The 26841-nt window shown below is 24.0% G+C and overlaps 1 protein-coding gene across 1 annotated transcript in view; it reads right to left on the reverse strand.

The window, feature by feature from the left end:
* Positions 1–584: 584 nt before the first annotated feature.
* Positions 585–26841, reverse strand: part of LOC122718871 (dynein axonemal heavy chain 1-like) — a 60130-nt gene continuing 33873 nt past the window's right edge. Inside the window, exons 16-51 of the mRNA XM_043944247.1 lie at positions 26589–26828; positions 25586–25664; positions 24991–25204; positions 24354–24546; positions 24166–24284; positions 23863–24068; positions 23548–23710; positions 23173–23333; positions 21914–22126; positions 21532–21756; positions 21119–21281; positions 20607–20776; positions 19834–20042; positions 19019–19121; positions 18461–18589; positions 16981–17101; positions 13275–13405; positions 12644–12749; positions 11134–11288; positions 10651–10839; positions 9763–10153; positions 9273–9544; positions 8775–9085; positions 8343–8568; positions 7602–7797; positions 6763–6956; positions 6231–6385; positions 5693–6059; positions 4097–4276; positions 3619–3870; positions 3362–3514; positions 2612–2877; positions 2305–2531; positions 1785–1997; positions 1478–1579; positions 585–813 (exon numbers count right to left, since the gene is read on the reverse strand). Of these exons, the coding sequence (XP_043800182.1) occupies positions 599–813; positions 1478–1579; positions 1785–1997; positions 2305–2531; positions 2612–2877; positions 3362–3514; positions 3619–3870; positions 4097–4276; positions 5693–6059; positions 6231–6385; positions 6763–6956; positions 7602–7797; positions 8343–8568; positions 8775–9085; positions 9273–9544; positions 9763–10153; positions 10651–10839; positions 11134–11288; positions 12644–12749; positions 13275–13405; positions 16981–17101; positions 18461–18589; positions 19019–19121; positions 19834–20042; positions 20607–20776; positions 21119–21281; positions 21532–21756; positions 21914–22126; positions 23173–23333; positions 23548–23710; positions 23863–24068; positions 24166–24284; positions 24354–24546; positions 24991–25204; positions 25586–25664; positions 26589–26828 (7009 nt within the window). The 3' untranslated portion in view covers positions 585–598. The remainder of the gene's footprint in view (positions 814–1477; positions 1580–1784; positions 1998–2304; positions 2532–2611; positions 2878–3361; positions 3515–3618; positions 3871–4096; positions 4277–5692; positions 6060–6230; positions 6386–6762; positions 6957–7601; positions 7798–8342; positions 8569–8774; positions 9086–9272; positions 9545–9762; positions 10154–10650; positions 10840–11133; positions 11289–12643; positions 12750–13274; positions 13406–16980; positions 17102–18460; positions 18590–19018; positions 19122–19833; positions 20043–20606; positions 20777–21118; positions 21282–21531; positions 21757–21913; positions 22127–23172; positions 23334–23547; positions 23711–23862; positions 24069–24165; positions 24285–24353; positions 24547–24990; positions 25205–25585; positions 25665–26588; positions 26829–26841) is intronic.

The raw sequence follows: 26841 nt of genomic DNA on the forward strand, positions 1-26841 counted from the left end.
TTACAATGGAGAAATAATTATTTATGTTTTCATTCTATTGCATTGTTATTTAAATTGTACTTACTTAATTTTAATTAATTAAATCAAAGTTAAAATAAAAAGTATATTCAAAAATATTTTAGATTGAGATTAAAAATTTTTAATAGATTAAAAAATTTTTTAAAAAGAAATAGTTCTGAATTATTAAAATCAATAAAAATAAAGTCAAAATGAAATAATATTGTGGAACATAAATGAAGTTTGAAAAGAAAAATATTTTGTTTTCGTTTTCTTGTTCGAATACTATTATAAATTAATTATTTATAATTTATGACATTATTATTTCGCAATTATATATTTATTAATTTTATTTCAAAAATAAAGTATATGAAATTTAAAAAAAAAATTAAATATTGTTTTAATTAAAATTATTTTAATATCAAAATTTAATGAAAATGTTTCCGCAATTTCAATTTATTAAGGATTTAATAGAAAGATTTTCTACTATTTATATAAAGTAAAATTCACTTAATATGTTTTAAAATATTTTTTAATAATATTTTCATTTTAAATTAAATAAACAAAATAAGGATTGAGTAAAATAAATGTCAAAATATTGTTAATAATCCAGTGCGCAAATTAGAGCTACACCTCTTTTGATCCAATGAGCTTGTGGTTGTTTACTAGGAATCTCCATCGGTAATACAAAATTTGTCGAATGTCCAGTTGTACTTAACACTCCTGCTCGGTTGATAGTTTTATACACGGGACAAACATAGATTCCTTCGGGTTCTTTATGATGTACTTCCGGCAATAATAGAATTGGAGGCATATCTAAAAAAAAGTATTTATATAATAATTATTTATATATATATAATTATTTGAAATTAAATTAAAATACAAAATAATTGATATTTAATGAAACATAAAATATGATTAAAAAAAAAATAAAATATATGTTTGGATTTATACTTAAGATATTTAATAATAAAAATTATTTTTTATATTAATTCATATCTATCTATAATTTAAATTTTTATTATTATTTTATAAATTATGAAATATCAACATAAAATGATACAAAAATATTTCTTGATTTTGTATATTTTTATAATTGTATTGTAATCGATATATAATCGCAATATGCAATATGAAATATGTAATATATAAATGATAATAGTAATTAACAACATTCTTTAAATTATCATTTAAGTTATCATTTTATAAATCTCTCTAAAATATAAAAATATAAAAAAATTAAAAAAAACATGAGAAAAATATAAAAAATATTAAATAAAGGCAACAATTCTTAGTAGCAATAATAGATACTTTAAAAATTTATGTACTTATATTATGTACTTATATAATATTATTATTATATAATATATTATTATATAATAAATAAAATATATAGATAAAAAATAATAAAATATGCTGAAAAAATGAAAAAAAAAATTTATAGTTTTCATAATGTTATAATATATATATGTATATATACTAGTATATAATTCTTTAGGGAAAGATTCGTTCAAATAATTTCCATCCCATCGGCACCCTTCGAGAAAAAGACCATAAATAATGCAACCATCTGGCGGTCTTTGTTTTGGCATTTTACTTTGTACCTAAAATTAAAAATAATTTCATATGTATATATATATTATTTTTCTATTTATATTTATATATATTTTTATTCATATTTATACATATTATTTTTCTACATAATTATATATTATACTTTTATATTTTATAATAATAATATTTAATAATATTTTAAATAATTTATCAATTTTGAATAGTTTAATTATTAAATATCAGATAATTATTAGTTAAAATTACTTGAAAACTAAAATCAATTGCATCGATGGAAACAACGTATTTTCGTGCGAAGTTTTGTAAAGTGCCTGTTAAAAATGCTTGCGGAAAATAGAAACCAGAAATCCAAAAAGCTGCCGGTATTCCATAATTTTCCCAAGATTTTAAAAATTCAATTCGATCTTTCAAATCCAGAAACCAAGCACCTACATTTTTCAAATTAATAAATATAATTTATTTGAAAATTGAAAAGTGAAAGAAATTCAAAATTCAAAAAAAAAAAATGAATTTGGAAAATAAAAATAAGTTGAATTTATATATGATTATTAGTAACAAATTTAAACTTACATAAATAATATTTAATATAATTTTGATTTTAAATTAAACAAAAATTTCAATTCTTTAAATTGATAACTATTAATAATAGCATTAGATAATAGCATTAAGATATACACGAATGCTATTGTATACATTGTAATAAATTCAAATTCAGTTATAAATTAGAAAGATTACCAAGAGGTTTCAAAGAGGGATATCCCTTATCTTGCCAAACTGTTGGAATTCTATTGTTATACAAACTCTTCGATACAGTTTCTAAGTATTCTGACATAACGACGAATCCTTTTAAAGCTTTCAATAGATCTTCTAGCGTCGACTTTACCACATTCAGTAAACCATTATAGCGTATAGCTTCTTGAATGAGTACGGTATTAAATGATTCTTCGTATAAAACCGGATATCTAAAATATATTTTCAATATATTTTAATTTCTTAAATGTTTCGTTATTTTTTTTTACATCGAAGATAATGTTTTTAATACTTTTGATGTATAGCAGATATATTAAAGAGAGGAGGCATTGTCGACAACATCTCAGAGGCTAATTGAAACGTGACTTCTTCGATACTTGCAGCTGCAATTCCAACTTCTCGTGGCTGAAGAGCGAGTAACGTGTTCAGACATGCATATGTTTCAGCTTGAGCGAAGCTAATATCCGCGTTCGGATGCATTCCGAATAACGCAGGATCATCATTTAGTGGAAAGGTTTTTATATATTCGATATACTCTTCGAACGTTGCATCAGTTAACTGTATGTAAAAATATAATTGTAAAAAAAACGTAAAGTGTCGTTAATTATATATACTGATTATTCATTTGATTCAATAATATATTTATTGATATATATTTTTAATATATTTATAATATATTTAAATATATTTATTATATTTAATATATTTATATATTAATATATTTTTTTTAATATATTTTTTCTTTAATATATTTATTCCAACGATAATCTTTAATATATATGCAATATGTATTCTACATGTTGTATGAATAAAACTTCAAGCTAATAATTCTCAACTAGTAGTAATTGGATAATATATGAATGATTTGTAACAATATATATGCGAATTAAATTTTATTGTTTAAACATTTATTTTCAACATTATATATATGATTCTATTCTGAATAACTACTAAAATAAAGTGTTACAAGTTGAAAATCATTGCTTTTAAGGCCATTAGCGATTGATAATATTAATTTAACTTTTATTTTATTTATACGCACTTGAGCATAATACCCTTCTACATCAAATTTATGTGTCGGTGATAGAATTTCTGTTCTGTAGAAATCTTTCAATATGGTTAGCACACATCGACGATCCCAATCATCTGTTATTCGACCACCATAATTGATGTGACCAGCTGTGTATATGAGTACCTGCATGCAAATGAATATTACAAGTTTTTTTTATTACTTATAAAGTAATAAAGTAATAAAAGATAAAATGCATTTTTTTTTTTTTTTTACTGAATGATTTTTACCCTGAATGGAATAACATCATATTCTAAAAGAAACATGTGCAACTGTGATATACATATTCTTAAATCACCATCAGTGAATTCGTACGCTATGTTAAATCCCAATGAGCCAAATTTTCTTCGTTCCAATAACACAGAATGAAACAAGCATAAAGAAAACACCAACCACTTAAATTGCTGAACTTTAGGATGTTCGGATGCAAGGAAGATACGCATTTCTGCTACTTGAGCTAAATACGCACGAAACATATTTGCCTGTGAACAAAAATAAAATATTTTCTTATTTCAAAAATATTTCCTATTATAAATAAGAATTTAAGTTTATTTAAAAAAAATGAAAAGTTGGACAAATGTATATAATTCTATGTAATATATTGAGAAAGTGTAAGATTTGAAAAAAAATATTTAGATATAAAAAGTATAGTAAAAAATAATGAGTAAAAAATAAAGCTTTGAATTTCAAATAAGATGATTCTTTTACTTTTACTCCTCTGGGAGGTTCGATCGTCATTTTACTGCTGTTTTGAAGAATACTGACAGGAAAATCAGGGGATGGTGCGGATGTTAGCCATAAACGGAAATCACGATGATTAGTTTGCCGTGTTAATGCTTCAACCAACAAATCTAATTCTGGCATCCAACTTGGAGCCAAATGACAATTCTATGAAAATATATTTATTTTAAAATTTGATTAAAAATTTGATGAAAAATTTAATATTTATTTTAATTATATTTATGATCTAAGTAATTATAATTACATATATATTTTTAATTTATTTTCTTGATTTTATATTAATTTTTAAGATATAGTTTTGTATTTTATTAAAAATTATGTTTTTGATAAAATTATTTTAATTAAAAACTGAAATTAAAAAATTATATCTTCATTAAAATTATCTTCTATTTATCAGTCTTAAATTTATTTTTTTTATTAAATTTATTGTATTTTCAAAAAATAATAAACAGATGAAAACAAATTTTTCAAATCTATATTCAAAAGAAAAAAATTGTGATTACCGCAGAATTTCTTCTTCATTGTTATATCATTATTCTGTTTTTTTTATCATTGTGTAATTAAATGTTATTCTATATTTCTTATTTCCACTTACAATTCATAAGATCAATAAAAGAATTAACTTTTTCAATAGAAACTATATTCTATTTGGAATCTATTTGTTCAAAAGAATATCAATTTATATTTATTTATAATTTAATAGTAATGTTAAATTAAAAAAATAATAATATATTAATTATTATTTTATTATATACAATAATAAAATATAGTAAAATACAGTAAATATAGTAAATATAATAAATATAGTAAATTCGATAATTTCTTTCAAATTTTTGTATTAATTGCAATATTAATTTTTTTAATAAATACTTCTTATTTTTTATTCGACAAATATTTCCATTAATGAGTTATTGTTCAATAAAATCGATAAATATAATAAAAAAAGAAGAAAAAAGAATTTCAAATTTGATTCTTTCTCATTTTTAGTCAAATTTTTTAGTCAAATTACATCTTTTCATATCTTTATTTCTTTATCAAACCGCAACTATATTTTCATCCAATTCACCCCATTATATAATAAATCATTTTCCATTGGTTCCGCTTCCTCTTTTACATATATTTAGGAAAGATAAAGCCCATATTTTCCCCTTTTCCTTATCCTGTATTTTATCACTTTAGGGAGAAGTCTTTTTCTTTTCTTAAAACAGGAATATATTCATTAAATCAATATTGGCAATGATTTATAGTTCAAATTATCAAATTCCATTATAGTTGAATATTGTATATATAAATATAAGTATTAGATTAGCGTTTTCTAATCTTGCTTTTCTTATAATATTCAAATAACTTACAATAATACACATAAGATAACTATTAAAAAAACTCTCGAAAATTGCTCGAGAATATTTTTATTTTTATTTTATTTTTTTATTTTTTTTAATTTTATAACATTATGACAGATAATTCCATATACAATATTTTATACAATTAATTATATAATAATCTTTTCAAATGATCTCTTATAGAGAAAATATATATGAAAATATATATATATATATGTACCTGGAAGAAACACCAATAACCGCCTTCTGCGGATAACTTCAACATAGCTTCTGCTCTGGGTCCTTGACCCTGTCCAAGCGAGATGGCATGCAATTTCATGGTCATTTTTAATTTATCCGCGAATTTGTATAATTCTGCTGCAGGATCTGTACCAGGAGACAAGATGAAAACTATAGGCGTAGTTGGAGAAGATTCACCATAAATTGCTGACAATTCTGCAGTTTGGGGCTCAATAAATTCTTGACCTAAATACTTGGCTAAGTACAATTGCATCGCATTTGTCACTTTATCGGGTCGAAGACATTTTAATATTAACATTTTTTGAAAATCATCAAGTTTCGATTGCCATGGCTCTGGATAAGGAGTTCTGGATAAATAAAGAATTAAAATAAGTATATTTAATTTAAATTAAATTTCATCGTGTTAAATTATTAAATTAATCTAATTGTAAATAACTTTTAAAAATTAATCTAGATTTTTTTTTTTGATTACTAAATCTTTTATGATTTTCAATGACATATGGAACATGCATACTCACAAATGCGCTTCTTGTTCATCGAACACTTTTTTGAATTGAGACACATTCCTTATAAAGAATTTCACGAAATCCTTGAAATTTTCTAGTTCATCGAGTGCCTGGATCTCCTTCCAACAACGTGGAGTAATCCATTCAGGCGCCGGATTTGGAACCTCCTACGAAATTTTATAATTTTAATAATTAAATTAAAATATTTGCATATCATTTTTATATTACCACATTTTTAAAATAATTGAAATTTATTTGTTATAAACATAAGCCATATAAAAATATATAAATGATTAATTAATTATTATTAAAATTAGATAATTTAATATTAATTTTTTTATAAATTGGATTATTATTATTCAATTTTTTTGGAACTTAATTAATTTTCAGCACGATTTTTTATAGGATTCGAATTTACATATAAAACGAATTGGGTCAAAGCTAAATAATAAAAAAAATAAAACGAAATGAATCGAGAAAAAGAATTGAAAAGAAGCTTTTAAATTTCACTTTCATAATTCATTAAACTCATTATAATTCTCACTGTTATGGGTATAGGTCCGGATAAAAGATGCCTCCATTCGATCGCATCAATTAATTCATCATTCATACGAATTCTGGCACAGACGAGGAACGCAAAATGGAGCTTGTGTTTTTCAAATAAACTACGGCATACGTTCGAGAACAACGAGAACATGAATTTGTGATTGATATTGGTCACTCGTTCCTGGATATCTCCTAAACAATATCATTCGCTAATTAATCATAGTACTTTCATCTCCATATTTATTCATAGAATACAAATGAATAATTGTTTCTGTATAACTGAAATGAACCATGTAAAATTTTTTTTTTCGTTAAATTTTTATTCTAGAACATTAATCCTTTGCAATTCTATTTCCAATGTGATTATACATAGATTTTATTTTAGAATGTTTGCTTATTCAGATTAGATACATTATAAGATGGATCTTAATAAAATTATTATTTTTTATTATTTATTCATATTTATTTATATTAAATAATTATGGACTGTAAAAGATTAAAATTATTTTTTAAACTGAAACTAAGAATAAAAAATAAATGCGATTCATCTTTCATAAATTACATATAAGATATTGATATAAAATATTATAATTTTTGAATTAATAACAGATCGAATAAATATATGTAGATTATATGCAATATATAGATTATGAATATGAGTGTTAAATAATTAATTTAATGCAATTGCATATATTATACGTTTTGTATTGGGTATAATTATTCCTCTAAAGAGTGAAATGTTTAGTTTATTTGGCAAATAATTGATTATGATGTTTCCTATCGCATATAGGCTAATAAATACAGGCAAGTAATTAGTGAACAGGATATTTCACGAACCGCTCTTTTCTGTTGCAAGTATGCTATTGTTGAAGATCTCGACGAACCATTCAAGCGAGTACTGATACATAGTGTCGATATATTGCAGATCGGACAGACAAAAGTATAGAATTCGTCCCTGAACTGCCACGGGAATGTAGAGCGATCTGGTCATGTCGATGTCTGCTTGAGTGATCTCGGCTTCTTTCATTTTTACCTATATGTTACATACCATGATAAATTTGTTTATTGGCCGCTAGAGAGCGGATCGATCGAATTTTTATAAAATGCAGATTTTGGAAAATAATAATGATTATTTTATTTGTTTGTTAAATATAAAATGGACGATTTTATAAATAAATAAAATTTTTATAATTTTATTTTTTTTATAATATTATTTATTTACTTATTTGATCGTAAAATAAAACTACATTAATTTAAATAATAGATTAAAGCTAAGAGAATATAAGAAAAAAAGATTGTATAAAAAAGACATTTAACATTTAAACATTTAAAGAACTATCTATATCTAATAAACTATCTATATCTCTGAAAACTGTAGACAAAGATTTTATTATATCTATATAATTTGCTATTCAAATGTAAACGTATATAATATATAATTTGATTTGATGAGATTATAAATTAAAATAAATTAAAATTAGATTAAATTTATATTAAATCATAAAAAATTTAAATTCAATTTAATATGCGTTAAAATCAAAAATTTAATTTATAAGATATTTATTAAGAATTTCAAACCTTGATTTCTTCACTTTTAATTTTGGATGCCTCTAAGGTGAGAATAAGATCCATGTCATCGACAGCAGAACCCTCGGACACGGTCAATCGATATAAAATTCTATCTTCAATTTCCAATAGTTCTTTTTTCATTTCAGCATTGGCCAAAATCAAAGCGTTTCTCGCTTGCTCAAGATCAGGTCGTTCTTGAATCGCGACCAAAGACAACATTTGATCCTCGAGACCACTTTTATATTTTATATTTTTTATCAATGTAAAATATTTAATATTAAAATCGTATATAAAAATAAAAAAAAAATATAACTTTGAATTAAGAAATTATTAATTTCAGAAAAATGCGTGTTTATAAATTTATGATTCTAAGAACTGAATGAAAAGAACCACTAAATTTCATTAAATTTTATATTACTTTCAAGAAAAAGATTTACGTACGTTGAGGTGAGCGCAAAATTAACCAATAGTATCTTCACGCATACTTCTGGTGTATAATGAGGATTTGCGAGTCTCGTTGTGAGGAAAAGACGGAAATCTGTATTATAAGGAACAATGTCCTCCCCAACTTTAACACACCATTGACCACCGTGTTCGAATAATGATCTTAAGAAAATTGGATCTAAACCAGCTTCCAACTCAAGACCAATATTCTCAATAAGACAAGCTCTTCCGAATCGAACACATGACTCGACTACACGAAGCAATTCTTTATCTGTCATTCTTGCAATGGATATACCTTCTTCTTTGTACTGCATATCATTGAATTAATTAGAAACAATGAAAAAAAAAAAAAAGATTGTATAAAGTTAATCGAAAATAACGTAAAATGATGTTGATTGTTTTGATTAATCTTAAAGAACCATTTAGATTATTTTATCTGCTATACTTTTGACTCGTATAAAGAAAAATATTTTAGTAAGCATTTTATTTGCTTACTAAAGCACGTATCCATTTGTTCGCTTGTGCTTGGGGGTCTATGAAAAGTGGCCAACGTTTCGAATGCATTGCCAAGACGGCATTTTCCACGGATAACATATCTCTAGGTAACCCCTCAATTTGCCATTTTCTTATCTCCACCTGATCTCCCAGAGTCGATACAGGGTCGCTGCCTGGCGTATGCGGCACGCCTTCACCGAGAACTTTTTTCCAGGAATCTAAAAGCCTTTCTCGGTATATATCCGTAAACGGTGTCAAATAAGCTATTGCACCTGTGAATCATATTATTATATGTATTATTATATATATTATTATATGTATTATTATATGTATTATATGTATTATTATTATATGTATATAATATCATATTATAATGTATATAATTTTTTTGAAATTTTTGAATGTTTTTAGCCAACAAAATAATCTTTTTAGATGTAATGTAGAATGAAAAAATAGCGAAATTTTATTTTTTATTTTTCTGTATTTGTACCTGAGGCCAGCAGAATGTCACCAACGGCGTTTTTCACAGAATCGCGAAGTTCAACCACAGTCGAGGCCCAACGTACCTGTTCTCCAGCAAGACCTACTATTAGTCTGACAGCTCTTCCCATTCTATCCTCGCAAAGCTGCTTTTGCTTCTCAAGTTCGGCTTTTCTTTCCTCTTCCTCTTCAAGATGCTTTCGCAATAGGGCGATACCTTCCTCCACTTCTCTCAGCCTTTGGATCGCGGCGCTCAGAGCCCTCTCGGTCTCAAGAAGTATTTCCTCGGCCTTTGCCAACGCTTCCATCTTTGGTTTCACTTTTTTATTCACGAAGTACCAGTTGTACATCGCGTGCACCCATAGACAGAATGAATGGCATGCCTTTGATACATATTCAATCTGAAACGGAGTGATATCGTTTCTTAGATAAAATATATAAATATATATATATAATAATATGATAAATACGCGATTCAGTATTCTTATGGAATATTTTTTTTCTTCATTATTTCGTTCCCTTAATTTATTGCAAGAAAGACTTCCACTCGTAGAATGAGGATAGAAATTGATTAATAAATTTTGATGCTTTGAAAATGAATAATTTTTTAATTAATTTTTACTTAATATTTTAGTAGCTGGAAAAATAAATAGCTCCTTAATTAATGTTTTTTAATTTTTTTTTTTTTGGATCATCTTAAAAAGATTTTAATATTTTTTCTTTAATAATCAAACAGATTACAAAAATTGTTGAATTAACAAATATAACATCACAATATTCACACAATTTATTTCCCTACAATGTATGTTCTTAATGGAATATATGTTCTTAATGGAAGATATACAATAGGAAATCGTTTAACTTTGAATTAAGAAAATATCAAATAACAAATACAAACCTTAGCTGGCTGGAAGTTAGGGTCTTCAATATAGACTTTTAGCTTATTGATTATTTCCTCTGTAAGTTGTTCCTTGTCAAAATTCTCCATGGAGTACAAAAATTGTCCTGGATCCGCGAGTAACAGGCTACCAGGGGTCCAATAATCCAATTTTGTTTCTCTTTCTCCAAATTTTCCTGTCACCTCAACCTAAAAAAAATTCATTTATGTAAAAAAATGCTTCATTGTATATATATATATACAATATATATATAAATAAATATTTTTATAAATCTCAAAACCTGTATTAATCATAGATGAGTGCCTGATGAATCATCATGAATTTTTATTTATAATCATTTTCGATGAATTATCAAATCCTAGATTTATAATAATTACTTAGAAATAATGCTATACAGAGCATGAAACCGATCCAAATTTCATCTAACTCTTATCTAATACCACTCGTAACTTCGATTTAATATAACAAATATATATACAAACCTTGTGCGGTTTCACGTTGTTTATAATACAAACTGCTTCGATAACTAAGATCACACCGGGAGGAGGCCTTTTCATCGCTTTTACCTCGGTAACATCGCCCCTATTCAAAGCCTTTAAGCTCTTCTCGGCGGCTATCAACATAGGACGAGCTTCACCTACGGTAAATGGAGTATCGATTAGATCGTTGCACAAAGTATTGCGTTGAAGAGTAAACATATTTCAGGATAAATACATCTGTGATAACGGTGATTACTTTTATAGTAGACTTATTGATTAATTAATTAAAATAATGCGTTTTGAAATAATTTTCAGGACAAAGTATTGAGAAAAGATAATAAGATAAATGTTTTTCATTTTCTGACACCGTTTGGAATACAATAATTTTTGTATTTTGTATAGCTGATGATACTTCTTTTTTTTATTATTTAGAAATTTCATGATTATTTAATTTATTATAATTTTTATTTTAATTTATTATATATATTTAATTTCATGATACCAATTTTTTATAATTATTTGTGTGTTTCATTTGTGTGAAGCAGGAATCTCTTTTGAACATATCATGAATTAAATGAAAAGAGATATTTTATGATTCATACGATACAAAAATTATCAATATACATATATTTTATATCTGCGTGTCTTTATCAAAAATAAGTTTTTTCCAAAATTTTAGTTATACGTATTCAGATTAGAATTCCTTTCAAATATAACTTTATAAAACATTCATAGATTAAAAAGTTTGCAGAGAGAAATTCTATATATAATCGAACGAATTTCATCATTTTATTAAAAACTTTTCCCAAGGAATTTCATATTTCACTTCTAAGTTATTATAATAAATTATTCAAAATTATCTTAACTTTTCTTGTTAAAATAACGAATTGAATTATTGTCCAGGTTTGATTTGATGATAAGAAATATATTGCAAACAAATCATATTTAACTTTTGCGAACTCTAATATTGCGTTATATTTCTAGATATTAGGAATAATCATCGGTATTTCTATACAATATGGTAGATATATATTAACATTGACATGGAAGATAGACAGGTTAAATAAGAATACATGGATCAGAAAGAAAAAAAAATATTAAATGTTTCCTTTTCAGGATTATATCCAATATAGTTGTTATAATAAAATTATTATAGATAACACTGACTTAGATACTTGGAATATAATAATTTGAAATTTATAAATACTATGATGAAAATGAGAATTTGTGAAAAAGTAAAAATTAATGAAACAAATCTGATAATTAATAGAAGCATATATATATAAATATATTAAAAAAAAAAAAAAAGACTTAAAAAAAAAAGAAAAGAATTATATAGATTTCTTTTGTTTCTTTAATAATAATTTAGAAGAATGTGTTCCAAACAATTTTTTTTTAATTAAAATTAGATAGTTGATAATCTTAAGGAAAGATTATAAAAAAGATATATACGATCGTTCCACCATTTGTTATATCAATAAAAATATAAGTATAAAAGAATACAATAACCCACTCAAATCTGCTTCCGCTTCGTCCCTAATAGCTTGATTCTCAGCTTTCATTTTTTCCGCTAAACTTTCTTGTATCTTCGCCTCTGCCCTCGTCTTTTCTGCCTCAATCTACGTATAACAAAATCATTTTAATTGATACATTTATTTTTATCATATGTTGATAAAAATAATAGATTATTAATTTTTAAGTATTATATTTTTAGTAAAGAAAAATTCTATCTTATTCTTAACTCTACTTTTGAGTAAGCTAATCCTGAGAATAATTGCCAATATTCTTTTTTTATTCTATATTATTAACAATTTCATCGATTCCTATTTTACTCCATCTCATCAATTTTAATTTATATTTGCACCCATCACACAATTCAAGTATTTAGAGATAACATGTTTAAAAATATGTGATTCTATCTAATAGAATTTATAACTAAAATTGTATTATATAGATTATTCTGTTTTCCATTGCTAAATTTAAATGCTCCATTTTTAATATCATTAACTTTAATCTTTTAAATTTTATGTAATTTTCTCTATGCAATTACTGAATTGCAATTTGTATTAAATAAATAAATTTTATTTAATAACGCGTTTATTCAATTTTGATTTCGCATTTATTCAAGGATCGAGGATACCAACAGTGTCGAGAGTGATTCTTTTGATCATTCTAGCCGTTGCCTCTGCTGCTCTTTCCAATTTTGGCTTCATTTCCGCCAATAATTGCTGCATGTTCTTTACTTCTACTTCCGCGTGTGCCAATTTGTCCAAACCTATGAAAAAATTAAAGATGAATGCAATGAAATGCAAAAAGAGAAAAAAGAGGAAAATGTTAAAATTATATTTTTGTAATTTTTAATGTTTAAGTGAAATACAATTTTAATAAAATGTAATTTTTAATAGAATAAAATTATTTTGTTCCAAAAATAATTATTATTGACTCAAAATTAATAGTTGTATTCGATTATTTTTATTTTTTATGATTTTATTCGAAATGAATTTGGAAAATTTCAATAAAAAATGAAATGTTATTTTTTTCTTGTGTATAGGATGATCTATTGTAACTGAAAACTGGATACTACTAGCTATAACGTATTCTATATAACCTCGAAAAATATAGATATATATGCATGTAAATGGAATGTAGTCAAAGGCGAATTGAAAAAAATATATAGTTGTTTTATTTCAAAAAAACCAGGAAAATCAAATAAAAATGCAATGTTATTTGGTTTCATATTTTTTGATTTTTGAATAAAATATTTTTTACATAAAAATAGCAAAAGATTTTGATAAATCTTGATAAATTAAGATTTAATTAGAAATGTTTAATTAGAAGGAGAAAATAATTCAATTTCAACATATCTTTGATCTTGTAAGTATCATGACTTTTTCACTTTATACGCTAATATAGTAATGTTTATTGCGAAATAATTTACATTGAAATATATTTCCTTGTTTTGTAATAATAATTTACGTTGAAATATATTTCCTTGTTTCCTTGTAATAGTAAACTACCATTTTCAACATATTTAAATGATATTTAATACAAGTTTTAAAATTATTTATTTTATTATTATTTATATCATATAAATATAAATACTATATTTATATTATACAAATATAGAAATATTCTTTTTTCAAGAATTGATTTTTCCACTAAAATTAATTCATAATGGAAATTATGAATTAATTTAATTTACATCAAAATTAATTATTAAAATTTAATTGTTACGTATTTATGTTATAGATATTTGCGATTCAATTTTACAATTTGAAATATGTTATTAAAATAATTAAAATTTTTAATCAAATTTTCAAAGTAGAAAATTATATTTTATAAATAGAAATATTTTCGAAAATTACAATTATAAAATTTCACAATTTAAACAAATAAAATGTTATTAATATTATGAAAACAGATAAAATAATAAAAGAAAAATGTTGAATTTAATTAAAATAATATAATAAATTTATTATATTATTATATAATATATAATATATTATATATTAAATAATATATTATATTATATATAATATAAATAAATTTGATTAAAATAATTTGATTGAAAAATATAAAAAATTTTATAATAGATATAAATAATTTTCTCGTTCCAATATTTAGTTTTTATACCAGAAATTTTTAGTATCTTTTATAACGTCATGTGAATTAAAAGTTTATTCCTCTATTTATAGTTTTAAATTTTGTTTTAATTTTTTTTATTTATTTATTAATTATATAATTTCGATTAAATCAATGTTTATTGATTACACATATGATTATTATCCCTAAAAAATATTCAAATTAAAATTAAAAATTGCAATCAACAGAATAATCAACAGTTAATTTCTTTTATAGAAAATTAATCTTCTTATTAATTTAATGTAACTTTTATAAATGTCAGATTAAACTTTAAAAATTATAATCAACAGAATTCCTATTTAAAAAGTTAATTCTTTTTATAGAAGATGTTATTAATCTTCAAGAGAATATTGAAGTTTCAATCAAAATATATCCTAATAATTAAATGAAATTTAATAAAGGTTATCTACCAGGTTAATTAAGAAGAGAGTATAAATAACAGTGGCTCCTATTTTGCTTCGATCATCGACTAATTTTTCGATGGTTGGTTCTAATAAATTTATCGAGTGTCCACTGTTCTTAGTTCTGCAGCTAATACATTTATGACTCGCGCGTAGAAGAAATCAATAACGGAGTTGGCACGTACTACAATCTCCTATTAGACAAGTTTTGCTTAATTCATTCGTCTTCAAAATTACCTGCGCGGATCATTTACCTTTGACCCATGGAAAATATACTGTTAATATTTTCGCTTTGATGTTTCTTTTTTTTTTCACATTTCTTCTCCGCTCTCGAGGATATAATGAGTAAAAAATTATAAGAGGCAAATAATATCGATGACGAAGAAATTGAGAAAATTCTCAAAAGAAAGACTTTGAAGTTTTTTTCTTTAAATACTTATTTTTTTACATTTTCCAGAAGTTGAAATATTTCAAAAATGGAAAATTTCCAAATAAGATTTTCTTTTCTAAGCAATTTTTATCTTGATTTCAATTACTTTGTATTAATTTCTATTTTTTTTTCTTCTGTTTCTTTCAATTAAAAGTATATATTTCGAATTTTGAGATTATTTGTTCACTATATTGACTAGCTATTATATTTATCTCATGATAAATAATTTTGACTAGAAAAGGAATCATCAGTTTGAAATTGAAACAAATTGAATCGAAAATTTACGATTCAGAAATTAATTACAGCAAATATAATTTGCTAATTTGCTATAATTTAGAAGAAGAGATTATAATTGATATGAATGGAAAATTTGGCATGATTTCAACCACGATCGATGAATCAAAAGAAAGGAATATTTATCTACATATATATTTAGAAATGAATAAAGTGTACCTTGAAAGTTATAGATTCTCGAGAAATGGGTGATGTAAATCATAATTTGTTGGAAATGCAATCATAATTTTGAACAATGTCATTTAATTTAAATAACTTGGCTCAAGTTCCATCCTAATTGATTAATCATGAAAAAAAAAAATGTTATTTTTATTCAAAGACAAGCTAATCTACAACAAAACATTTACAATTGGAAAATTAATCAAAAAATTAATAAAAATTAATTAATGAAAAATTGTATGATAGTTTTGAAGGAAGAGATAAAATTTTTTTTTGTTATATATTATTTTTTACTGTAAAAATTGTTTTCCATAATTTAGTGATATTTAAATCATTAAAATTTAAATTTGATCATTACAAATATTTTAATTGTCACTACTTAAAAATTGTTTTTATTGATTTTTGTAGTAATTTAATTATGGTATTTTAATTTTTATTTTTAATAAATAATTTTTTACTGTGTAAAATAATTTTTGATATAAGAAAAAATTAAGAATTAAAATTTCAAAATCCATCTCGAAAAATAATTTTAGTTTAGTTTATTTTTTCCACGCTTTTAGAAGATTAAAAGCAATTTTCTTTTCTTCACTATTAAAAATTAATCAATTTCAATTCTTTTATTCTATCTTCGAGCTTAATTCGTTGAATGAGATTTATTGTATCTTAATTATAAAAATTATTTATCCAGAAATTAATTTGAAGGTCAAAAATTCTTCACATTCTTTGAACCAATATTCATTTATATTCATGTCCATGTATATATGTATATACAGAGTGTATTTTAACTTTTCTATGAAATTTTTATTATTTCCTATTATTGTTTTCTATGAATTTTTAATTCAAATTTTTTTTTCTTTTATTATTAGGTGATTATTTATCATTTCATAAAATGAAAAATAAAAAATCTAATTAAATTTTCGTTACCTGTAGTAAGACGATGTGCTGCTGACATTAATTCCATTTTCTTTTTTTCTAAGAGATTACCGTAACTGGATAATAATTCAAGGTACGACGTGGGCGTAACATAATTATGACGATTCAATTCCTACAGAACACAATTTTTTTCTTTTTTATTCATCGATTTATTATCGGGTATTATATTTTTACGAAAAAATTTTTTCATTTTTCATAAAATAAATTAGATTATATATTTTTGGCATAATTTAATTTTAAAAAATAATAATGACAAATTAATAATAAATTTAATTTAATGACAAGTGAAAATTTAATATCAAACAAAATATTTTTATTTATTAAAAATCAATATTTTTTATTTTTTAATTATCATTTTTTAATTATAGAACCATAATAGAATGATATGTGGATAATTGGAATGAAATAGCATTTATATATATTTTCAATAAAATTTAAAATAATATATTATCAATACATTATATTTAAATGATTTTGATATTAATATATATTTATTTCATTAATAATTTGCATATTGAAATTTATAGTTAATAATGAGAATATTTTAAATTTATTTTTTTAACATAAAACTTATTAAAACTTATTAAAACTATGTATTAAAATTTAATATTAAGAATAAAATAAAAAATTAAATGTTTTTTTTTTTAACAACCATCTCAACAAAATTTGTTGCATTATGAGATTTTAAATATTTTTTTGTTCTCAATGGAATATTATAAAGATAATAAAGTTTATCAAAGAGATAAATAGTTTATTGAAAATTAAAAAATTATTCAAAGAAGAATTTATTTAATTAGAATAATATTTCTCGAGATTTAAAATTATTTATATTTATAAAATTATTTGTTTTGAATTTGATTTCTTTTAATATAATTGATCATTATTACTGTGAAATATATATAGAGAAAATTAATTTTGTTGCATTGTTTGTCCATGAATTCTATTTCCTTTAGTAATTTAGATGCTTTAGCTACATATATTTTCAGGTTATGTGTTTATGTAAGATTATATCAAGTAAAATATTGGAATATATAATTGAACTTAGGTAACTTGAATCTCCAAAGAACAAATTTATGTTGGAATAATATAGGACAAATTAAAATTATGTTATTATATTATTATGCGTTGAAAACAAAAATTATATTATCGAATAAATATTTATAAATAAATATCTATGGAAGTTACTTATATTATGGAAAATATATTTATTTAAAAGTTATAAATAACAAAAAATTCAATTTTATTCTTATCCCACTGTTTTGATCTAATCTACTATTATATTACAATTATTATTTAAAATAAAAAAATAGAAGACTTTATAACATATCATTCAGCGGAAAAAATAAAATCTCATAAAAATTATATAAATAGTGATATGAAGTACATAAACAAATAATAATAAACAAAAGAATTTTTTTTTTTTCGGTTCCTTTGTAAATATTATTTCTTTTATCTTATCATTCTGTCTTACCTTCAAATAGAGATCACTTGCTTCAATCACACTTGAATGCATGTATTGACACATTTTTACAATCGATTGCAACACATCATCAGTAATCGACTCGTCTTGTATATCAATGAGAAATGTCATTGCAACACTCTGAAACAATAAATTTAATTATTTTATATATATATATATAAGTATATCTTAATTTTGATTGTTTATCATATAAATATATAAACGAACGATACGATGAACTAAATATGTGTTTTGAACATTATAAAAGGAACATTCCAAATTTTATTTTTCTATCGTACAATAAGTTACAAAAAGTTTTCATATTCTTTTCCTTCGATTTATAATTGAATTTAATTGTATTACAAAAACTATTCTATTTTATTATAAAACTTTTTGATTTTTTTATTTATAATAATATAGACAAAGAAATTAAATATTCTATTTATTTTTCTCTAATTACTATGAAAATAATAATTGATCATTGCTACAGATCATTAAAATGAAATCGTATCCATTTATTATTGATCTCAATATATCACAAATCGCAAAAAATAATATAACATAACAAACTTGAAGAGCAGCTTCTGGCCATGGACAAAACCAATCAATTGTTGAACAATTTACTAATGCTGGAAATTGTCTGATACGGGCACGAAAAACTTCACCGATCGGACTGAAAATTAAAAAAATACTTTTATTTTCAACTCTTAATGAGATTATTGATAAGATTTTAAAAGATGTTGCGAGGATTTTATAATTTTGCTCTTAACCAATATATGATAAATTATAAGTAAACTTTTGTTGATAGTTTATAAGTAAAACTTTTAAATTCAAGTTTCGATTCATCAGGTTTTGATTCAACTTTAATTACATATTTTCAACGTACAATATATATAAAAAATTTTGAAATCTGAATAATTTACTAAATCATAAAGCTCATAATCTTATGTTAAATTTTAATATTTCTATTTCATAAAATTATTTTTTTTTAAATTTTATATTTGTAAATCTCTTCGTCTTATCGATCTAACCTTAAATTTATCCAATTTTCCACAAATCGACCTTTTATTTAATTCCTATAATATTATTTTCTAGAATATACGTTTTTTTGACTTTCTTGATATACAATCTTATTATATATCTCACACAAATTGGAAATTTTGAGCTAGGATTTTGATTACTCGATAACTATTATTTTGATTAATCGATATTTAAACTTATATTATATATCTCGCACAAAGACACATATGACGATTTCATAGATTATTAGACATCTTTCATATCTTCAATTTTGAACAGATCGGAGCGGAGAGTTTAGTTTTGTTGGATATTTCATTTAATTTTTTTTATCATACCAAGAATAGATATTTTTTTCATATATCTACCTCATAGTAATAACGACGTGTAAATTATTACGGACTGTCTTCACGTAAGCGGAGAAAAGGTTGCTTCTATTAATTGCTAACCCTGCTTCTTGTACTGCTCCACGCATAGAGTGATAAATCTTTTCCATTTCGTCCACTTTGTAGATATTGGGAACATCACCATTGTTTAAGACACTATTCAGATCTTCTAGCATGGAATCGTCCTTTATCTAAGAATAAAAATGGAAAAATTAATATTTAAAAATAATGAAAATTTAGTTTAGATTAAATAAAAAATTGTTAAAAATAAAATTGAGAAACAAGAAATAAATTAAAAAAAATATTAGAAAACTGATATATTTTCATAAACAAATATTATTTGAAGATATTATTTCATTAATGTTTGAAACATAAATGTTTGAAATATAATTACATCGTTTGTTAAACGTTCAATGATATTAATTATTCAAAAATATCATTTTACATTGCAAAATGTGAATACCGTTTCAATACGTATTTCATTTAATAAAAATTGGAATTGGAAATTTTGAGCTAGGATTTTGATTACTCAATAACAACAATATTTTGATTAATCGATATTTAAGCTTTTATTATAAAGATTTCATAAATAATCGATATTCAAGCGTATATCGTAGTAATTTATTAAGTAATTTATTTCATATTCGAATGTAACTGGTAATATTTTTATAAAAATAAATCAAATTATATCTAAATGAATTTTATTGATAAATTATAAGTAAATTGTAAGTAAATTATTGAATTAACAGGCATACTTGTGTATCAGAAAATAGGAAGACAATAAACTGATTTTGCACTCCGGCATACATCATTGATTTTTTTATATCTTCATGCCAGTCATGAGCCGTATAGACACCACTTAATTCTATTTGAAAGCAATTGAAATCTTGTATATGTGCAGCTAATCTTGTCAAGCTTTGTCTTCCTGAATAGGAATAATAATATAATTTTAAAAACAAATATTAAAAAAATTAAACAATAATAAAAAAATTAAAAATAGAAAATTACAAATTGAAAATTAAATTTCGAAATTTTTTCCAGGAAAAATATAAATAATACCAAAAAAAATTTCAAAACTATTTTTATAATTTTCTAAAAAAGATGTTTATTTGAGTTTAAAATAATTTCTTATTTTCATATTTATGAAAAATTTTCGTTCTCATTTATTTATCAAAGAAAAAAATAAATTTCAATATTACATTCTCTCAATAGCAACGATGATAAGAGTGAATGAAAAAGGACGCTAATTCCAAATATATTTTTACACCTGATCCTCCCATTCCTAGGAGAAGAGCATTTCCTCGAGGCTGTCGTATAATTCGATTTATTCTACATATGTGATCTATGGCATCTTGAAATAGTACTAGCTTCATAGGACTTATTGAGACAGCATTGTAATCTTCGAGAAATTCTTCTAATACTTCTTGCATCTAGAAAGATTTGCATCGACAATTAATAACAACAGACAGGAATTATAAATATAAGTACGAAATGAATCATTGAGATTCCTTATTAAATATTTTGCAATAACTTTTTTTTTTGTAATTCTTCTTTTTATGATGTATTTTTTAAATATTATAGCGATATACAAAATTATATACAAAATTTAATATTATAAACCTTATTAATCTTACCGTATAATTTTAAATTACTTCCAATAAAATTAAATAATATACTTGCTTTTTTGCGATTGATTATTTCTTCATATTCTTTGGTAACTCCCATGAAATCACCAAAAAATATTATTTGATCACCGATAATTTCGTTAGGATCACATTCAAATTCTGTTTTCATCATATTTCGCAAGAGATGATCGAACCAATTTCGGTCTTCATCGTTTATTAATCGATCGCTGTACACTCGTACATTTTCGTGATACCAGAGTAATAATAACTTGTTCAAATGCTATAATGTAAGAAAAGTTGTTACGTAAAGTTGTTTTTTAAACAAGAATAAAATCTATATTTCAAGAATTTTATTTTATGATCGTTATTATTATGTATATATTATGTAATATTTTTTATTTTGTTTATTTTTTATTATTGCGATAATTTGTACAAACCTCTATTTTTTGTGGATTCGCCATAAGCATTCCCTGAAACACTTTACTGAGATCACGAAGATTAAAAGTGTAATGGGATTTGAGAGGTGTCGGCAACATTTCTTTGCATATAATTGTATACAAATTCAATGTTGTGGTTAAAAAAACATCCAGCATGTGTTTAAAATGAGTGAGTGACAACCAGGCTTTCAGAATCGTCCCGAAAATGTGTCTCTAAATATAAAAATACCATTAATAATATTTTAATAATTAATTAATAATTTAATAATTAATTTATCTTTAAAATTGATTAAAATATTAATAAATTTTTATTTAATCGCAAAAAATAATTCAAGTTATATCATCTCAACTAATATAAGAAAATAATTCTTTCGTTTCTAAGAATAAAAGATCTTCCATATTTTCAAAATTATTGCATAAATATATTGGACAAGTGTTAGATATTCGTGTGCCTGATTTGACCTTGCCTTGATCTTTTTAAGAACAGGGATAAAACAGATTCTACTGGAGGTGTGTTATAGGATCTCGTTATTAGCCTAAACTGGTGATCGAAATAAATTATGGGTAGGCACTGGAACGATTTACGATACCTAATTGCGTTGAGTCTGGGGGAGAGAACAAATAAAACCAACCACCGACGGATACTTTGTCTCTTTCACGAACCATAATTATTCATTGTGGGCGTGTATTGACGACTCAACGGAATAAAACCGGATAAACGGCGTAAAGGGAAATGAACGAGTGTCACCTGCTGTTATCTGCCACCCCTTCATTTTTTTAAGGTTATGTACACCTAGGCGAGGTTCAGAAATCGAGCTTTCTTACTTTTTCTTGAAAGTGTACAATTTATTAAACCTTATGTCAATATTAAATGTTCAGATAATCTTTGACTCGAAATAAATTTCAAGATAATTTCAAGATAAGTTTTTTTTTTTTGAGAATTGTAAATATCATATTTAATTTAAATTGTTTTATCATGAATTTTATTTTTGTATTACAATTCGCAAAGAAGCACAAGGTATTGATTAGATTTCATTCAAGCAATTAAATCTCAAAGTTAAAATTTTTTTTTCCATAATTAAAAAAATTAAGTTAAGGTGGAAGAAATAGAAATGCATGTGATAGTATCGAGAGATAGACGGAATGAAATTTTGACATATTCGAGCCAGACGAAGATAAATTATTCCGTCTTCTTTCTTAATTGCTTCCGGTTCTCCAGTTTACGGTCGTTAACTGATGGAGCGTCGTTTAAAAATTACCTTATCATCTTCCTCCATTTCCGGGAATGCAATGAAATGGAAATGTCGCAACAATCTGGGAGTTACTGGATTTCTACCGCCACCAGGCGGTCCCATCGCAGCGATAAAATTTACGTCTTCGATCCACCTGAATAAACCGATTTCCTTTCGGTCGTACCATCCTGAAATAGTATTTTCTCCTATTTTTAATTCCTTTACACGATCCGTTATTTTCGCATTTAACTTAGTTTATTTTTAACTTAGTCTCGTTTATTTCATGTGTAAAATTATAAAAACTTTTAATTAAATTTTTAATTTAACTAAAACTTTTAATAAAAATATAATACATAGAATAATTAAAAAATATATATAATATAATAAATTAAAACGAATTACCACTAAAATCCATGAATTGTCTGACCAATTCAAGTGGAGGCTGAGCTCCAAATGTATCAAGTGCAGGCATATTCAAATCATCGATGAAAAATACTTGTTTTCGAAGTAATGGCGGTCCATATACATTTCTACGCCTTTTGATCAATTTTTCGTCAACTAAATCCTTTTTAGAGATACATATATATATGTATATACCAAAAAATATAAAAGTATAATCGGAAAATTTTTTCTAAATATTTTTAGAGAATATTTTAAGCCATGATTAAAATATAAAATATAAATATAATTGAACAATTTAATAAATTTAATTTATACCTGGGTCTGATTTGCGGTAGTTCTGGCAGAGAAAGTAATAAAGTCACATATGTACTTTTTGTGCATTTGCCTCATAAGTTTGGCGCTTACTGTCAACGTTTTCCCGCTTCCAGTTGGCCCAATGCAAAGAGGATTCGATTCATTGATCAACAGATAACCTACTAAGGCTGCGTTTCTTACGCTATTCATTGTTGGTATTTCCATGTCTGTGATACGATTCCAATATAAAATTAAACCATTAAAATTAAATCATTTTTTTTAAATTTCATGTAATTCGATCATTTTTTTTTTTTTTTTTTTCACCTACGAATTTCATGTCAAGTGTAATGATCATCGGAGGAATGTCGTCCAACCATTTGTACCATTTCGGTGGAATTGGTTCTGGGCCATCAATTATATCCGTGAAACCACCGTCGTGCAATCTACGAGAAAAGAATTTTTTACATTGAAACAAAAAGAAAAAAACAAAAAAAAAAAAAGAAAATAATTACCTGTAATCATATACTAAACCTTCTTCAGGGAATGGTAATTCATGTTTATGTTTCTTTTGTACATTTCTTATCCAATCATTGAATATACAACGACTGTTGTAATCGCAACTCGCTCCAAGACTCCACACTATCGCGAAAGATGCCCAAGGTGAGAGTAATTGAGCTAGAATGATGCGTTGTTTTTTTGATTGTGCTTTTAAAATTGATAAAAAAAATTTGACACAAAATTAATATAAAATATGACAATAAAAAGCAGCCAGCTTGTTTTAAAAATTAATTATATATCAATGATTTATTTAAAATTTTTTATTTTTAATAATTCATTTTTAATTCAGTTCTTTTCTTTTTAATGCTGTAATTATATGTTTTCTTAGTTTTGATATTAAATCATACATTTTAAATAATTGTTTTGTTAGCAGAGATTTGTAGTAGTATATGTAACTTATATCGTAGCCAGTAGTAGTAGTTTATAAATATTGCATCATGGTAAGAATCTAATTTTTACAATAAATATACATATATAGCTTTTCAGTATGTATTCAATTCAATTTCCATTTTCGTGATTGATATCCACTTTCAACATTGATATTACTCATTAAAAATTTAAATTAATATAATAATTTAATGCAATTCTTACGAATTAGTTCTTGGAAATGGGCAGATGGTGGAGGTTTTCCTTCTCGACCAGCCATGGGACCAATACGAAAGTTCATCAAGTTTATATAAGATTGCACCATTCCAAAATTAACGGTTGTCTCGATTTCCCGTAAACGACTACGTAAAATCTTCAATCCCGGAAATAAAAATTGCTTCGTCAATTCTATAATTCTTTCGATATGTGCACTCATGTTCTGTAATTATATATTTATTTTTTTATTATTTTGTTTCCTATAACTATTTTTGAGTTTTTTAATAATTCAATAACAAGATTCTATTTAAATTACCTCTATGATTGGAATGTTCAAAAGCTAATCAAAGCAATAAAAGTGTAAGACATATCTTGAAAATCTCTTATATAGTTTAGAAGAATTTATTGTTCAAATTTTTAATGACAATTAAGTCATTAATAAATTATTGAAATAATTATTTGATTGATTTCTCAAGTGAAAGTTTAAATAATAAAAAAGTTCTTGAGCTATATAAATCAGACAATTTGACTTATATTTGATTGACTTTTGAATCTTCGAATTAATAATTAAATTATCAAAATTTTGATTAATCATAGGACTTACTTTAGGTAATTGTTTTATCCAACAATTAATTAAAGGTTCAAGACCCAAATCTTCCGGTTGCATATATACCATGCCGCATCTGAGAATAATAAATTAAATTATTATATATATATACATATATTGTATTATATATAAAATATTTGTGTATATAAATATTTTCATCATAAAATGATTTTGTTTTTATTTTTAATGTTTCTTTATTTCTTTGGTAGTTATTTTTGACAAGTTTTCTTATTCCGATTATTTTTCTTCTTTCACAATGCACAATAATTGATGCGAATCGAATGATGATTAATTGGTTACATATCTCGATTTCAAGTAATAACTCGAATCCGAATTTTGACATAAAAAGCGTAATTAAGCGCATTTCTTATATTATTCCAGGACATATAATCCGGATTTTGAATAAATAGAATTAATTACATTATTTACTTCGGTAATATAGATCAATCATACAGTCGCATACAACAAGTAGTAAAAGTCGACCATATTGTCAGATGGATCAAATTGTATAGATCAATAATACAATTATATGCATTGAATTTTCTAGAATAAAAAAAAAATATATAAAATAACATTTATATACGATATATAAAATAATATTTTCTATACATCTATTTATAATAAATAATATCAGAATGTGCTTCTAAATATTTCTAGAAATCATTCAACTTTTATCTAAAATATTTTTTTAAAAGTAGCGATATAAATTAAAATAATAATACCAAATGAAACATCATGTATATAAAATAAATATATAAAGTGCATAATAAATATCTTCGTTTGTAAAATAAAATTCACCATAATAATACAGATGGCGCTATATTAATTTCCCTAGAAATAAAAATACATAAAAATATAATATAAATCAAAAATATAATTAGTATCTGTCATAGTATGTATTTTATCAGCAAAAACATGATTATTAATCAAAACTTACGATTTATATTAATTATTCGTTGCTTAATTAAAAATTAAAAATTTATAGTTATTCGAAATTAACCTTGAAACAGTAGCTGGTGAAGCCACTCTTAAATCAGCGACTTCAAACATCATTGTCATTGTAGGCAGGATTTTCATTATTTCACCAGATGTCAAACAAAGTTTTTTATTATCGTCTAGAACAGTATTCATATTCTCGATCCACAGAGCATCGACAGGTCCATCGAATACGTACCAACGCTTGTTTTGATCCGTTGCAGCTATTCCAGTCCTAAGTAACGTCGAAAAAATTCCATCAGTCCTAAAAGAAAAAA

Source organism: Apis laboriosa, unplaced genomic scaffold (genome assembly GCF_014066325.1).
Source record: "Apis laboriosa isolate Shangri-la unplaced genomic scaffold, ASM1406632v1 scaffold68_cov148, whole genome shotgun sequence".
Classification (NCBI taxonomy): Eukaryota; Metazoa; Arthropoda; class Insecta; order Hymenoptera; family Apidae; genus Apis; species Apis laboriosa.